The sequence below is a fragment of the Artemia sp. Qi Xiang Cuo genome, chromosome 2 (genome assembly GCF_049724085.1).
Source record: "Artemia sp. Qi Xiang Cuo chromosome 2, ASM4972408v1, whole genome shotgun sequence".
Taxonomy (NCBI): Eukaryota; Metazoa; Arthropoda; class Branchiopoda; order Anostraca; family Artemiidae; genus Artemia; species Artemia sp. Qi Xiang Cuo.
This window is the reverse complement of record NC_142795.1, coordinates 26868923-26884504: the sequence shown is the minus strand read 5'-3', so window position 1 is coordinate 26884504 and position 15582 is coordinate 26868923. Positions and strand designations below refer to the sequence as shown.

General features: G+C 35.1%; 1 protein-coding gene across 1 annotated transcript; it reads right to left on the bottom strand.

The window, feature by feature from the left end:
• Nucleotides 1–5966: 5966 nt before the first annotated feature.
• Atox1 (Antioxidant 1 copper chaperone) lies at nt 5967–11975 on the bottom strand. The gene is made up of 3 exons (XM_089108041.1): nt 11867–11975; nt 9640–9715; nt 5967–6228 (listed from the first exon to the last, which is right to left on the bottom strand). Exons 1-3 carry the CDS (start codon nt 11876–11878, stop codon nt 6092–6094), a joined length of 225 nt encoding a protein of 74 aa, XP_088964167.1. The 5' UTR covers nt 11879–11975; the 3' UTR covers nt 5967–6091.
• Between the last annotated feature and the right edge of the window lie 3607 nt (nt 11976–15582).

Genomic DNA, 15582 nt, shown 5'->3' with positions numbered 1-15582 from the left:
AAATCTCCTATCGTTGAAAGCGACTTCTTTAACAATGGGAAAATTACACTAAGACGGAAAAATATACAACTTCTGTTGACTACGGGGGGAGGTGGACCGGCCCATAAAACAAATTGGGAGGCTGTGCCGCCCTGTCGGAAAAACGAAATACTTGATACACGGGTTCGAAATATTGATAATCAACAGAAATGGAATGCAGAAGTAGAAAGACAATATAATATTTAAACTAAGACGCGCGAAACTGATTTTTCGGGAAAATTTAAAGAAAATAGAAAACTTGAGAACATTTTTAAGGAATATGAGACGCTAACAAGTACAGGCCAAAACGAAACACTGATTGTACCAGAGAAAATGTAGACGAAATTTATTGTACGCGCTTTTCCTCGGAAAGTTCGAGAAATTTTAGTACAATAAGAAAAACCAAATGTCGGAATTCAGTTCCCATTTGATAACGAGCTATTTGTTGCGGTGGTAAAAGTAAAGAAAACTAAGAAGGAGAAAAGAGATATTAAACGGAGCTACAAAAAAGTAATGCAGTCAAAGATGGTAGACACTGTACTCCAAATTAGATTTAACGAAGATTTATTATTTTACGCCATGGAAAAAATTCAGAAGAGTGAAAAAGAAAAAATAAATGCAAAAAAGAGACAAAATTTGGAGATTCAGCCTGCAATGGCGATATATAAAAAAAATGTTGTATGGGCTGTGCCTTGATATTATAAGTAACGGGAGGCACAAAGAGATCCAAGACCCATGGAGAACAAAACAAGATGGTTACAAAATAGAGATGCACGACCTATAACAATTTGGGGGAAAGTAAGGAAACATTGAATGTCGGGTTGGATTGGAAAAACTTGGAAGAAATCTGAAATTAGTACTATCAACTCAAAAGATATATCGATCCTTTATGAGGGAGAAGAATCCTTTGGGGAAGATCCCCTCTGGGAAGTCGCGAAAGAAAGTCCTTATCCTCAATGCACAACTGGAGGACAAGTTGTGATCCCTTTACCGAGGTTTTTCCTCTCTGATCTGGAGTCCTTGGGGGATACTTTCTCCCAGTCACTTCACATTTCACCCAAAACGTTATCCAGTAACCCTATTCATAGTTTTTACTCTTCATGGGAACCGACAATTATTTTCTGCAAATTTTATTCAGTGGGAGATGTATTCAAATTTCATCTTCAAGTAGCATCAACGCATATTCTTAGTTTGATTATCCCTGGGGAGGGAACCCAGAATGAACTGATAAATGATTCGCTCTAACTTTTAGCTGATTTCCCTGTACCCTTATCGTTTTCACAGGCCTGTTTATTTTCGGCCTTGGATTATTTCAAATTATGCCAAGGGGCAATTTACATTTTAAGTTAGATGTGGGGCTGTTTCCACAGATGGAAACTAAGAGGCTAGTGCAGCCAATTTTTCATGATGGCTGGCATTATCAAATATGCCAGAAACTGATTCTCTGCTCCTCTCAAATTTAAATTCGTGAGAGCGAGAAAAATTGTGTTTTTGATTGTGCTGCGCACGATCATTTTTTACGAATCTTGGGGAATTCAACTTTCAAAACCTAATGCGGGTGCTATACGATAGAGACTATTGTGGTTCTACGGTAGAAACGTGTGGATGACGACGGATCCTGAGCCAAGCGGTGGAAGTACAGGCACTGGTGGAAGAAAGAAGAGAAGATATAAGTTTGATGATATGGAAGCTAAGTGTTATATTTGTAAGGGTGGACCAGCGTGGCGCATGGGTGGTCATTTATCTTACGGGGGGAGGTGTTGGGGTTCCACCCCTGTTTCTTTTCTTTTCAGATAAATGACAAATTTTCCTTTCTGTAATTACAGTTGCCTATAAGATAATTTGCAATCTTAAGTTGAATTCGTCGTCAAGGCAACGATTTTGCAAGAAAAACTAAATTGCTTGGATTAAAATTCAGTATGAGTCATCGCATGGGCTTGCTAAAATTCAAGTCATTGATTCTGAAAGTATGTGTCGGGCAAATTCAATTGAGGGACTGTAGTCATTTGATTGGCCCGCGTCACACTGGGCCACACCCCAAGTACCAAGATTCTGTTAGTGTGAAATATTATTTGGTTAGTCTGCATTTAGACCCCGTTTGGGGAAGCCTATTCTTTTTGTTATATGTGACCTTTAGAAGATTACAAGTAAGATATTTTCTACAACTGTGTAATAATTTTCCAGGAACCCAGACAGGGTAGAAACAGAGTTACGAGATACCGTCATTATTATATTGACAGGAGTGTTCGTTACCTCCAAGGAGATAGTTAGAGATTTTTTAGTGGTGACCTAGGTCGGGTACACTCTTGGCCTTAAAGTGGCCATTTGACCGCTCGATCACGTTATCATGCCCTGGGGGCAGGGTATACTGTAAATTGGGTATTACCAAACCCGATATTTACAGAACCGGTATGGTAGGCGCGGGCATCCCACTAAAATTTGGCGCCGCCGAGGGCTTCCCCCTCTAGTAAGTGGTGTAGCACCATTTTTGCACCAATAAGTGGTGACACCCGCACTTTACAACACCGATACCGGGTACATATGGTAAGGAACAAACAACATCCTTCTCCCGAGGTATGTTAAAGACTTCCTTAAAAATCCCTATAAACCTTTTCCTTCTTTTTGAAAAGGTCTGGTTAATTAACATCTCTGGATACATGTTGTTTGTAATTATTTTCCTTAGAAAAGACAACTGTCCTCAAAAAATTTTGGTGAGCAGATACTAAATATCCGGTCAGTTAAAGAAATGATCAAACCAATTTTTACTTGGCGAGCGTGACCGGATTTATAAGACAAAAATCTATGGTTATTTGTCGGTTTTCTGTAAATTTTGAAATCCAGACTATTTTCATTTTTCAAAAGAATAATATCAAGAAAAAGAAGTTTCCCATTCTCTTCTAATTCAACAGTAAACTTTAAATCCCCCCCCCCCCAAAAAAAACAATCAAGATGTTCCAAAAATCCTTTTAATTCTTCCTCCCCATAATCCCATACTGAAATTATGTCATCCATATACCAGCCCCAAGAAATGTGTTTAAAAAAATATGAATCCAACGCAATTGTTTTAATATTCTCCACAAAAATATTAGCTAATAAAGAGGATAAAGGGGCCCCCATAAGTAAACCATTTATTTGTTCGATATACTCCCCTCTAAATTGAAAAAAATAAGAGAACTCATTGCACAACCTTACTAAATGCATAATTACACAAATTTCCAAATCTGTTTTGCCACTAATCAAATCCAAGTTTCTTAACAGCTTTCTTTCTAGAAGAGTTTCGGCTGCTTCTACATCAATATTATTTTGTGTACATTGATGTAATTTCGAAGACTTTTACAGTGAGAGAAGGAGGTCATACCCAAACTCTTGTTTGTGGTGATTTTTGTTCGTTTCAAGCTTGATTTGCATATTCAATTTAAGTTTCATTCGTTTTAAGATTTATTGATTAGTTTATATTAATATCTATTGTATGTTTGTTTGCATTGATTGTTTATTTAATTTCTGTTCGTTTTAAGTTTCATTTATACTTCAATAGGAAATTTTTTTTTCGTTTTAAGCTTTATTTCCATATTCAATCTAAGAATTGATCGCTTTAAAATTCATTTATTAATTTGTATTATTACTTGTTGCATATTTTTGCTATAATTGTTTATCTAATTTCTGTTCGTTTTGTGTTTCATTTATTCTTTAATAGTAATTTCTGGTCGTGTTGATTTTTAAATTTAAAATATATTTTTATATCCTGATCATAATTTTAAAATTGACTTTAAATTTATTTTAAAAAAATAATTTTAGGAAATTTTTTTTAATTAATTCATAAAAATGAAGATCCGTCTGAGATAAATAATTATCGTTCAATCTCACTTCTCCCAGTTATATCTAAAGTATTTAAGAGAATTATTTTTTGAAGTCTTTCTCCCTTTTTATTTGAGATTAATCCTTCAGATTCGTTAATTTTTCATCATCAATATGGCTTCCGTTTCAAATTTTCAACAGTTCATTAACTAATCGACGCCACACAGCTTATACGTTCCCAACTTGACCTTAAAAATACTGTATTGGGCTTATTTCAGGGTCTTTCTATGGCCTATGACATAGTTGATCACAGTGTTTGATTAAGTAAACTCAACAGCTTAGGGATTTGTGGAGTTCCCTTCTCGTGGTTCGGCTCTTATCTGTCTGGTTGAGTATAGACTTTGAGTCTGGGCGGGGTGACTTCGCATCCCCTACCTGTCCGGAGGGGTGTCCCGCAGGGCTCTGTTCTTGGTCCAATACGTTTTCTCCTTTATATTAATGATTTGGTTACGGACCTGGGTCCATCAGTGCACCCAGTACTTTTTGCTGACGATAGCAACTTTTTCATCACCGGCCCTAATTTACCATCCGTCGTCGGCTCTACTCAAATCCTTCTCATCAAACAGTTCGTGGTAACGAACTGTATAGTAATAGAGTACAGGATTGGTGTCTCGTTAGCTGCATGACCATTAACAGCAGGAAATGTCAGGTTGTATTATTTCGAACCCCTTATAAAAAAAGGAAGCTCAGCAATCACTTGGCCTTAAATATTCCACCCATCTCCTCCCGCAGGTCGAAGTTGCCAAGTTTCTTGGTGTCTACATAGACTCCTCCCTATCATTTGCAGCACATGTTTCCTAAATCATAGCCATAATCTTGCAACAGGTAAGTATGATTATTCGTGTTAATTATTTTCTTCCTCCCGATATCCTTGTCACCGTTTACTTCTCTTTTATTTACCCAATATCTCATACTGCGGATCTGTTTGGGGCAGCACTTATCCTTTATCCTTCAGTTACGAACAAATTAAAATCTGCCCAAAACCGTGCCGTCAAAGCAGTTTTTCGGCTGCCCTGACTATATCCCACTCAGGACTTTAGGTATTATCCCTTTTGAACGAACCATCAAAAAATTAAATCTATCCCTTGCATACTCCGCTTACCATAAAAATTCCCCCCCCCCCCAATTATTACGCTATCTTATTTTAATTGTAATAATTCTAGAAGCATCTGTCTCTGTTCATCCAACCGTTCCTTCATTGTCCCCAAGTGTGTCTCTAGTTCCGCCCAGTGATCTCCCATTTATGAATCTATACTTCAATGGAATATAATACCCTCCAGTGTCGAGCTATCCACAAGTTTTCGAACGCTGTATAACAATGTTACTAAGCTTTGATATTATTATTCTCTAAATTGTTAATCAATTTGATTTAATTACCCATGTTTTCTCTTTTTTTTCTCTCTTCTTCATTTTCATTTTTTTTATTGTTATGGTCCTCAACAAGTTCGCTTCCAGGATCTTTATTATTATTTGTGTTATATTTTATTTTTATTTGAATAAACTGAACTGAATTGAGTTGACATAAGATTCAGAGCAAATGCTTAGGACACGATTGACGAGGAAAGTTACATCACCTCTTTTAACTTGTGGATGGCGATTAGACCTAAAATGAAGATATCTATTGTTTTTGTGTGGGCTTTTTGCAAATAGTAAAATCTGGTTTATCACTGCTGCGAATAATTGACACATCTAGATACGGTATTTTATTTGCATTTTAACATATAAATTTCCAGAAAAAAAGCTGGAACCTACAATTTCACCAATTATTAGAGATCATTTTGATCCATTAAATATTAAGGAAAATGCATCACAAGTATTAAGACAGAAAATAAGCGTAACGGAGCACGAGATTCCTTTCAAAAGAAGGATATGAGATCAAATTACAAGACAGTTATCAAAACAATTTAAATAACAATTTGCTTATGACAGTTTCAGCTCTAATTAAAGATTACCACTGACGCATAAGATAGTGGGTTAAGGGATACATTTCTAAAGTAGCTATAAGCCCCCGCCCCCTCCAGCACAGAAAGAAATCTAGGATATGGTCTACTAGTAGGATGTTCGTTTGCTTATGCAGTTTCAAGTCATTTTTAATTGCACATATCGTTTACTTTTATTTCTAACTTGTACATTATCTAAAAGTATTAAAAATAATAAAACTAATATCACACAAAATGCTTAGTTTTCACAATATTCCTGAACGATCATCATATTAACGTCATTGCTTCAGTCCAATGTATACAGTTTCCTTTCCTGTCTTTTTAATCGTTTCCAATAGAAAGTCTTCCGGCAAAGTTGAATCGACATAGACCTTCTGACCTGGAAGGTCAATATCAACGCTGTTGACGCCTTGACCTGAAAACGTTGGTAGAGTTTAATAAATTGACATCAAAATAATTATTTTTAAGTACAATGGGTGATTACAAGATTAGTTTAATGGGAGGGGGTTCTAAATCCATCATTAGTATTCCTATAGGATTTTATTTCTCCCTTAAGTAGTCTGCCTTTTAGTTCTCCATTCCTGAATTAATTTTGTGTCTACTTCCCTTCTGGTTAAAGTCAGTTCATATAGACTTATTCCTGAAGCTTTCTTTCACATTAGTATAACTTTTTTTTGAGAAGCCATATATAAATGGACTATGGAGAAGGGCTTGTGACAGGTACGTAAGGAAGATTTTTTTGGAGGAGGAGAGGGCATCAGAATAATTGCTTCTAAATAAAACAGGTTATTAAAAGAAAAATGTTGACTTCCAAGGAGTATAAAAGTGTTTGCGTCATTATAATAATCTATGATATAACTTAATATACATATAATATGGCTTAATAGTTATGATGATAACATAAAATAATCTAATATAATTTAATTCATAGCAATTAATACAATAAACTTAATATAATAAAAGAGATTGTAGTCATTTCATTTATCCTAATAATTGCGCCTCTAAACGTGAGTTTTACCCTTGACACTTTCAAGAATAAACATACAGCAATATTTAGCCCCCGAGGAGCAGTTTTAAAGTCTCTAATTTTCAATTCTTTAATATATATACGGTTGCCGAAGTTTCCACTTACTCAATTCAAACGGTTAATATGTTCACTGTCCTTGGTTCTCCCATGTGTGCTAATCGAGACTACTGTGTACATCTGTCAAAATTTGTAACAAATTATTTTGTCTAAGAAATTAGCTATTTGCATAAGCAAGGCCGTATCCAGTTTTTTTTTTTGGGGGGGGGGGGGTTGCGGTTGCAAAAGTATTTTTTCGGGGGGGGGGGTGTTACAAAAAACTTTAAAAAACGCATACAGATTAATTTATGTGCATTTTTGTTACTTTTTTACGAGTCAGACAAACATTTCAGTAGGAGGAATTCAAAGTCCCCCCTAGATAGGGCCTTGTGCGTAAGTTAGGGTTGCTTCTGGGAATTTTTTATTTTTAAACCTAAAATACTCGTAGTAAAATTACCATAAGACCCTGAGATCGACAATGTGTAATAAACTTCGATCAATAAATCTTCGATCGGAGATTTATTTCTGAGTCGTTCTGCATGAAATGAGCGATTCTTCTAAATTTTGGGCCCTTGCCTCGGGACTGCATGGGTTTCAATATCTTTGAAGATATATATTTTGAGTACTTTGATTAAATTGGCTACTTTTAAATTTATATGCAACCTCGTGTTTGGTCATAATAGACCCTGGGGTCGCAAAATAATGACAGAGGAGGTCTAATTTCCCTTAGTCAATTTAAGGTCTAAAAACTGCACTAGAACTCTTGATTTTTCTTTGAATGAAACCTGTTATCAAACTACGACCGCTAAGGCTGGATTACTTTTGGTGTTTCTCCCAGTTTTCCGCAACTACTTAAATTTGATTATGCTAATAACTTTCGATGAATGCCATAATTCTATAAATTTATTACTTTACATGATAAATATTTTTTGCCCATTTGGAATCATTGCTTTATTCATCGCGAATTGCTTTAAAAGTTTGAAAATTTTAAATATTTATTAGTTACGGGATTACCAGTTAGCAATTTTTATTTATCAATGTTTGAATAAGTGTTTACCAGAGGTATTTTGGGAAATTTTTAAAGCTAATTCATCTTATCACTGTTATGAGACTATAAATGTGAATGACCTTGCATCTGAGCTCCAGAATACTGAACATGCTGCATTTTTGGCTTGTTTTGCGGGACTGGTGTGTGGAATTCCCTCCCGGATGCTATTAGACATGCTGATAATGTAAGCCAGCTCAAGAGTAGATTGAAGCGTTACCTTTTGGGTGATAATTTGAATGATTAGAAATTTGAATAATGTTTGGTGTAAAAATTGTTAGGACAGATAAAAGTCGCATTTTCGCGAATTTACCCAGCCAAAGCGCATGGAGTCGGCTCTATAGTCTAGCTGATATTTATTGATTTTGTCATATTTGATTTAGTTGGAAGTATCTCATTTTTTTTTTTTTTTTTTTTTTTCTTTTTAGTGGATGTTGTAAGGATGATGGGTGATATTTCTCACTTGCGATTTCTAGAGTGTAATCCTTTTAGAGTAGGAGATGTTCTTTATGTTGATTTAATTCAAATGCTGATTTTCCCCGCAAAGAGATAGTTGTTATGTGAATGTAGAGCTTTATAATAATGGATTTACAGCCATCGTAAACAAACCTTCGTGTTTTTGTAGATGGCTGCTGTAAATTTATTTGTATTTTTTATGTTAAATAAATAAATATTCTTTAGATGCATATATTGTTGTCAAATTTTTGTATTTAGTTTCTTATGCCTGAATTTTGATTTCATTTTTTCAAGGGCAACAAAGAAGTTTAGTGGTTTGTTTTCCAGCCCACCTAAAACAAAATAAAAATTGGGTCCTTCCGGTTCCAGTGTATAATTTTGACCTTGGGATGCTTAGTCGTCTCTACTCTTTTTTTCAAAATACTCAAATTTTCATCATTTTCTTACTTTTAGAAATAGTTTGACAAAAGCATTTTGATTTCAAAACCGTTCTTGCCATCTCTTCAAGAAATGAAAAAAGCATTTTAATTCTACAGTTCGTCATTATTGGAAGCCAAAATCACTCGAAAGCACCTTTTTATACTAACGTTTACGTGCTTGAACTCCAATTAATTACCCCACTTCTTTCTTTCATTACACTGATGCACAAAATGAAGTTTTTTTCTTTCAGAAGAATCTAAATAATAGAAGCAGAATCTAAAAGAATTTTTTTGTGTTAAATTCAAATATCATTTCTGTTTTCCCCGTTAGCCAGGAATTTTATGACAGATATGTTTGAATTTTGATAATATTTAAAAAATATGTAACTAGTTATTAAACTCAAAATTAGAATTATTCATTCTGACTTACCTAGAAAGTGGCAGATAGTAATTTTTGGGCCTATTTTCCGTCAGGAGCGTCACTTTAAGTTAACATCTCTTGAATAACCGTTTCCTCGAATAAATACCCCCCCTCAACCCTCTGAACATATCCTGTAGTAGCACAATGGATTGATAGCTGCTTTGCACCCCGGAACCCAGGGTTCGATTTTAGCTGCTGCAAGAAGGGACGACAGGCTTGCTACCTGTCTCTGCAAAATACCCGGCAACCAGTAGCGGTTGTAGGCCTCGTAATCTGGGGGGGGGATAAGGTATACCATGGGTATTTAAAAATGTGAAATAAAAAGAATTTCATGCCAGATATCAGAAAACTGGGGGGGGGGGGCAGCTGTAACTGTTTATGATATGTGAAATTCATTTTAAAGGTGCACAAGTAGACACTACCTTTTAGTTTTCCAAGAACTCTTTCTACTGCCCCAGAACAGCCTTCACAAGACATGGCAACTTTAAATTCGTGAATCTAAAAACAAAAGAAATAAATTATCATATAAAACAAACAATTATACTCTATGGTAATCTACAATGAAACTGTGAATGACAGCGAATATTTTAGAAAATTCGTTCAATGGATTAAAATCTTTGGATTTTTTTAAAATAATAACTAAAAAGTCTGTAGTCAATTGGTCAGACAACACGGGTATTCAAAAAACACTTTCTAAACCTGTTCTGAAGTTATTTTATCATTATTTGGTCAGAATTATCTTATAAAAATCAAAAAATACACACACAAAAAGTTTCCGGAACTTTAGTAGGGTTCAAACCGATAAAATACAACACAAGATGATAAAGAGAAAGACAACTTTAGGAAAAGAGAATTTATGATGAAAAACAGAGAGAACAGCTCAAACCCGGATTAAAAAAAAGAATAAACCAAACTTTAATTGAACAAATTAATTAAGAATTGAAAGACATAGTAAGCGACACACCAGCTGGATAAGATACCTATAATCTATAAGAGAGGACGCATGGAATATTAAAGTAGAGATCTAGAAGCATCAAGGGAAAGTCAAGTTTATGTGAATAACAATGAGTGGTAATTTCTTTGAGATTGTAAAATCATGAACAAACTGAAATAATATAGATGGTAAAATTCATTTTTACTAGAGCTTGGTGTCATCTTTTCTGAAGCAAAAGAAGTATTGGCAAAAGATAAAAGAAGCTTTTGTGAAACTAATCGCTATCGATTGCTGAAATCATTTGGGAGACTGATGCTAGCGCATCAGTCTCTCTCCTTAAGCTCCTAAATAAAATTGGCATCCTCTCTTCCCAATCTTTCATGATTTATACTTCCTTTATTCGCCCTCATCTCAAATATTCTAGTCTAGTTTGGCACCCTGATCTTTGCACGGAAGAGTCAGAAAAAATAGAATCTATAATAAAAAGGGCCCTGCAAAAAATTTTAAAAGTTGGTTAGAAACGCTTGCGCGCAGGAAATATTTGTTCTTGCTGAAGAGAGCAATGGGCAGCTTGCTTAACTTGCGGCCCTTGACCCAGGGGCTAAAGGGGGTCATGTCATCCCTGGAGGCTTAGTTACTTGACGTTTGACTATTTTACAAAAAATGGGTATCTTGGAATTTAATAAGATATCTTTGGGGGAGGGCAGCTACAAAGAGGGTGTGGGAGGAGGGCTTGTCACCCTCCTGTCAATTTTGATTCTAAGAGAGGGAACTAGAACTTTCATTTTCCAATCGAATGAGCCCCCTCTGAAGTTCTTACGACAATTCCTTGCGTAAAAAGTGGCTCTGGAAAAAAAAAACATACAAAATAAATACCCATTACATTGAAGGCTTATTACCTTTTATTACAAGCAACTAGAGCGCTGCGTCTGATATGCCTGGATCTCGATTAACTACAACGTAAAGTTCCTAAAAGTTTAAAAAAGGCAACATTTATTTGCAAGAAATTTAAGATTTTGAAAAAAAAAATCTTAAAAATATGTTTGCTTTGGGATGGTAATCACAGAAAAGTAGACTCAAACCAAAGTAATTTTTTTTTTTCATTATTTGAGATTGGTTTACACCTTTCTTCTGTGAATTTTCTTAGCCCAAGAAAAAATGCAAGGAGTAGAGACAGTACCTTCAAAAATTCTGTATGACATAATTTAGACTATGAATTTATTCTTGAAGGTCTTATTCTCCTTACTCAACTACTTTCCAAGATGGCAAAAAGTATGCCATCTGTAATTTTACCAACTAAACTGAAAGAGTGCAACTACAGCTAACAAGCTATTCTGAATCCCATTGCACAAAAAAAAATCATCAAATAAAAATTGATTTTTCGTTTCAAATTTTGTACCAGCTCCATTTTTTATAGAGAATCGAACTGTATAACACTAGGTTAAAAATGCCAGTCTGGAAAATGGAAAAGTAGAATTTATTTGGAAATCAAAACGCACATAAAATATATTATATGTCTGTGGTCTAAAGGGAGAATCCGAAAAGAGCAATCTGTATATGTGTCATAAAGCAGAAATCTTTATTGCTATCTTGATTGTATTGTAATGCTACCTATAAACTAAAGAAACAAAAATAAACTAAAAGCAGTAAGGAAATTATAATCACAAAGCTTAAATTTAAAAATCAACTTCATTCTAATGTAGAAAAAAATATACCTTTGAATCCATTCTATATCATGTGGTGTGTATCCAATGATTGTGTAAATTCGCTCTTTTCACGTTCTTCTCGGATTTCCAGATCGAAGTCGTGTTTACTATCAACTCATATCCTAGATGGTGCTTAAGTAGACATAAACTCCAGCTCCAGCAGGATAATCAAACGACTAGGGTACATTCTAGGAGCATCGATGGAAGGAGGTATTTTGCCCCAACTGCTGTTTTTTTCCCTCATCGCTTCCTAGGTATTTAAACATTTTTCTTTTATTTAAAAATACTTTTTTTCTGTATTTTGTTTAGAAAATGAAAAAAAATCCTCCCCTCCTAGATTCTAAAAATACATTTCCCAATCCCTCACAACATTTTCGTAAATTGAAACCACAGGTATGTTTTCAGTAGAATAGAACGAAACTTAAACGATGAAACTCAATATAGTTTGCGCGGCCAGTTGACAGTTAAAGACTCGTATCTACTTTTTGTTGGAACAATCAAATAACTCTATTTCTGCCTACCCAGCTTCGATATGTATTTTAGCTTACGATTTAGTTGCATATATCTTGATCCCTCTTTAAGAGTAATTTACGTCTTGAAAAACTTATCTTGAATATTACATTCAGCTTTTTAATTTCTTTCTGCCTTCTTAGAAATCTGAAAAAAAAATGCAGAAATAATGTGTGTATTGATATTTCTTCATGAATCAAATATTTTCTTGTCGTGGGAAGAAAAGACGCCTTAGAATTGCAGTCAAGTCGAAATGTTAAGTCGCAGTTGCTGAAGTTCATGGGATATCCTAGTCAACTTTTCTTTTTCTCTAAATATTGCTTTGAAGGGTATCAAAGATGTGGGCGACTAATAACAATCGTTATATGCAATATTATTTTTATCGCCGGAAGTTCTTTCATTAGAAACTCCCCTTCTACCAGGTTTCAGCTTTTGAACCATGCCGGATTTGGTATCCAGGATTGCGGTATGACGCATTCTAAGATTAATTGGGTATTATTGTCACATGGATAAATTCAGTTAGTTATAATCTAAAAAAAAAGGAAAAAAAATTAGCCGATTGCGATTATATTTAGGCTGCCAGGCTGATGTTCAAAAACAAGTGAGAGTTAATAAGACTCGGAAAGCAAATCCAGGCTGCTAGTTTAAAGTATTTTTCGCTAGTGGTTTTTTCCCCTCCCGTTTTTCAGTCCCGATTCAGTAATTAGTTTTTCAGACCACCCGTTTTTCAGACCAGTATTTAGTTTTTTGGGTTAATCATGTAAATGTGTCTCTATATAGCCAGTTTTGAGACACGCGTGTTATTTCACGAATTAGAACTATAGGCATTGATCCACTTCAACGGATATTGACGTCCTAAAAACATTTTAACTTGAAGTTTTAAATTCAGTTTCTTAAATTCAGGTCATTCCATCTAAAATTCTATGTGCTCTTATAAGCAATTTGACAGAATTTTGTAATAAAGTGCGTTTTATCCATCGATGTTATAACGCTCATCATTATCCTACACAAGTACTTAGCACTTTCATTTTCCTTAATAAACCAAGCGTTTTCTTGCCTCATAACAGACCTGGAATGTCAAGGCACCGTTGCTGCAGTTCAGTGAGATTTTTTTCCCAAAACTTGCACTGGATTGCATAAAAAAACGTATGCGATTTATATCAATGATCTCGAAGACCGTATAAGCTATATTACTTGCATGAAAAGGAATTATATCACCAGTTTCATCAGAAAAAAACTTTTACCAATCCTGTTCGTTGTTCAGGATTATGGTATGCCATATTCTGATATTCTTTTTGTTACATTGATTAATTTTAGTCTAAAAATAGTTATCTATTTCCTTACAATTAAAAAATCTTAGGAGGGGTGGAATTTAATCACTCGCGAATAACAAATTTGATAGCTACTCAATATTTGGTAACTACTATATATTACCAAAACCTGGACAGCAAGATGAGGTCAATACAGGTTAGGGGATTTCTGCCAGATTCGTCCATTGAGAAAGATCTATATGTGCAAAAAATTATAATTTAATGCTACTGTAGGTAAAACACAATTTTTGTTATGGTGCAAAGAGAAATTAGAACATATGTCTCATGACTAACAATGTTTCATTACATGCACAGTTTTTAGCTTTGTAAATATTAAGTCAAGAATAAACCTCAACTCAGGTAAGATTCATTGTAGTGGATACGTTAAAGTAGAAGCAGCTGCGATCCTTGTGGTTGCTTGTTGCTGCTGAGTTACGCTATTGTTTCTTTTTATTTCAGTATATGGAGAAGCCTACTGGAATGATGTTAAGTATGGTTCTGGAACGTTGCCCCTTCAAAAGGCTGTGAGAGATTTCTTAAATGTCTAACAGAGGAATTGTATTTTGACAGCCTTAAGTACTCCTTTGAATGTCTGAATATCAAACAACAAGGTGTTAGTCTATTTGATCTCACTTTTTAGAGCTACAATCAGGCCAGAATTTACCAATAGGCTCACTAGGCCCGGGCCAAGGGGCGCACAATGCTAGATTGGGTAATAAATTATCACTGAGTGATTTTTTTTTTTTTTTTTTTTTAGCAAAACTGGACTGATGTGATCTGCGGTCAAAGTGCCAGGTTTACTCCGCCACCACGTTGCCTATTCGCAGAAAAATGATTTTCAAACAACACAAGATTCTGTGGTCACTTATAAACTGTCAGATGTCTCCCAAGAATGGCAGCTGAGAGTTCAGTATCACCTCTCTCTTTCATTACTTTTGGCTCATCAATTGCGGCTCTGTTCAGTACTTCCACTATCCCCGAATCTTCGGGGATTTCCCTGAAAATCTGTAAAAAACGGATTTGATAAAATGCTTGGGCCTAGAAGCGTCAAAGATTTAAATCCGGCCCTGGCTGTTACGGATGAGCGATGACTCATCATTGCAAAAGACTCCTTTTCGGACATCCCTCTGAGACCAAACAAAACGTAGGTCGTTCCTTAACGGGACAAAACGTAGGTCGTTCCTTAACGGGACAAAACGTAGGTCGTTCCTTAACGGGACAGGGTCAAGAATCAAATTTACCCCCATCATTTGGCATTCTTATGACAGATTTTCTGTGAAACTTTGAAACACAATTGATTGTGTGAAGTCAAATACGATACTGGGTTAATTGGTCTGAAGTGGCATTGCAAAGGTTCAATTTGGGTAAAATTTAGAGGGCACATTCTTCACTTGTTCATGTGCTTGGAAACTCCGTTAAAGAGTTAAACAACTTTACAAGTTGTTCAAACCAAGGGTTGAGACTTGTGTTTTTGATAATTATCTCTTCAATACTATAAAACCCGTAGCCTATTATTAAAAAAAAATCCTTTTTTATGTAGAAATAATGCAAGAACGTTCGTCAAAAGGAAGTAAATTAATTTTATTTTTAGTTGTTTTTTTGTAGAAAACAGCCATTATCGTTAACAATTTCATATTGTCCAGGTAGTTGACAATTCTTGACATATTTAGTAATTATGACATAGCGTCGGAGCAAACTTGAAAATTTTGTAAAGAAATTCGTAATTAAGCCTCTTGAGACCAGTCTTGTTCTTACATTTGCAATAGGTGCTTTTTCGAGGTGGCTTCGCATTGAAACCATCTAATACGTGCATTTTTTAAAGCGATTGTCTGGAGAATTGTACCGTCGATACGTTTTCCCTCGAGAAACCGGCCTTTGCCGCAACTTCGCTTTCATGGCAGCACT

Coding starts and splice junctions, on each gene's coding strand:
- Atox1 (XM_089108041.1), bottom strand. Junction 6,229..9,639: donor AGTTCTTGGAAAACTAAAAG/GTAGTGTCTACT, acceptor CAACGTTTTCAG/GTCAAGGCGTCAACAGCGTT.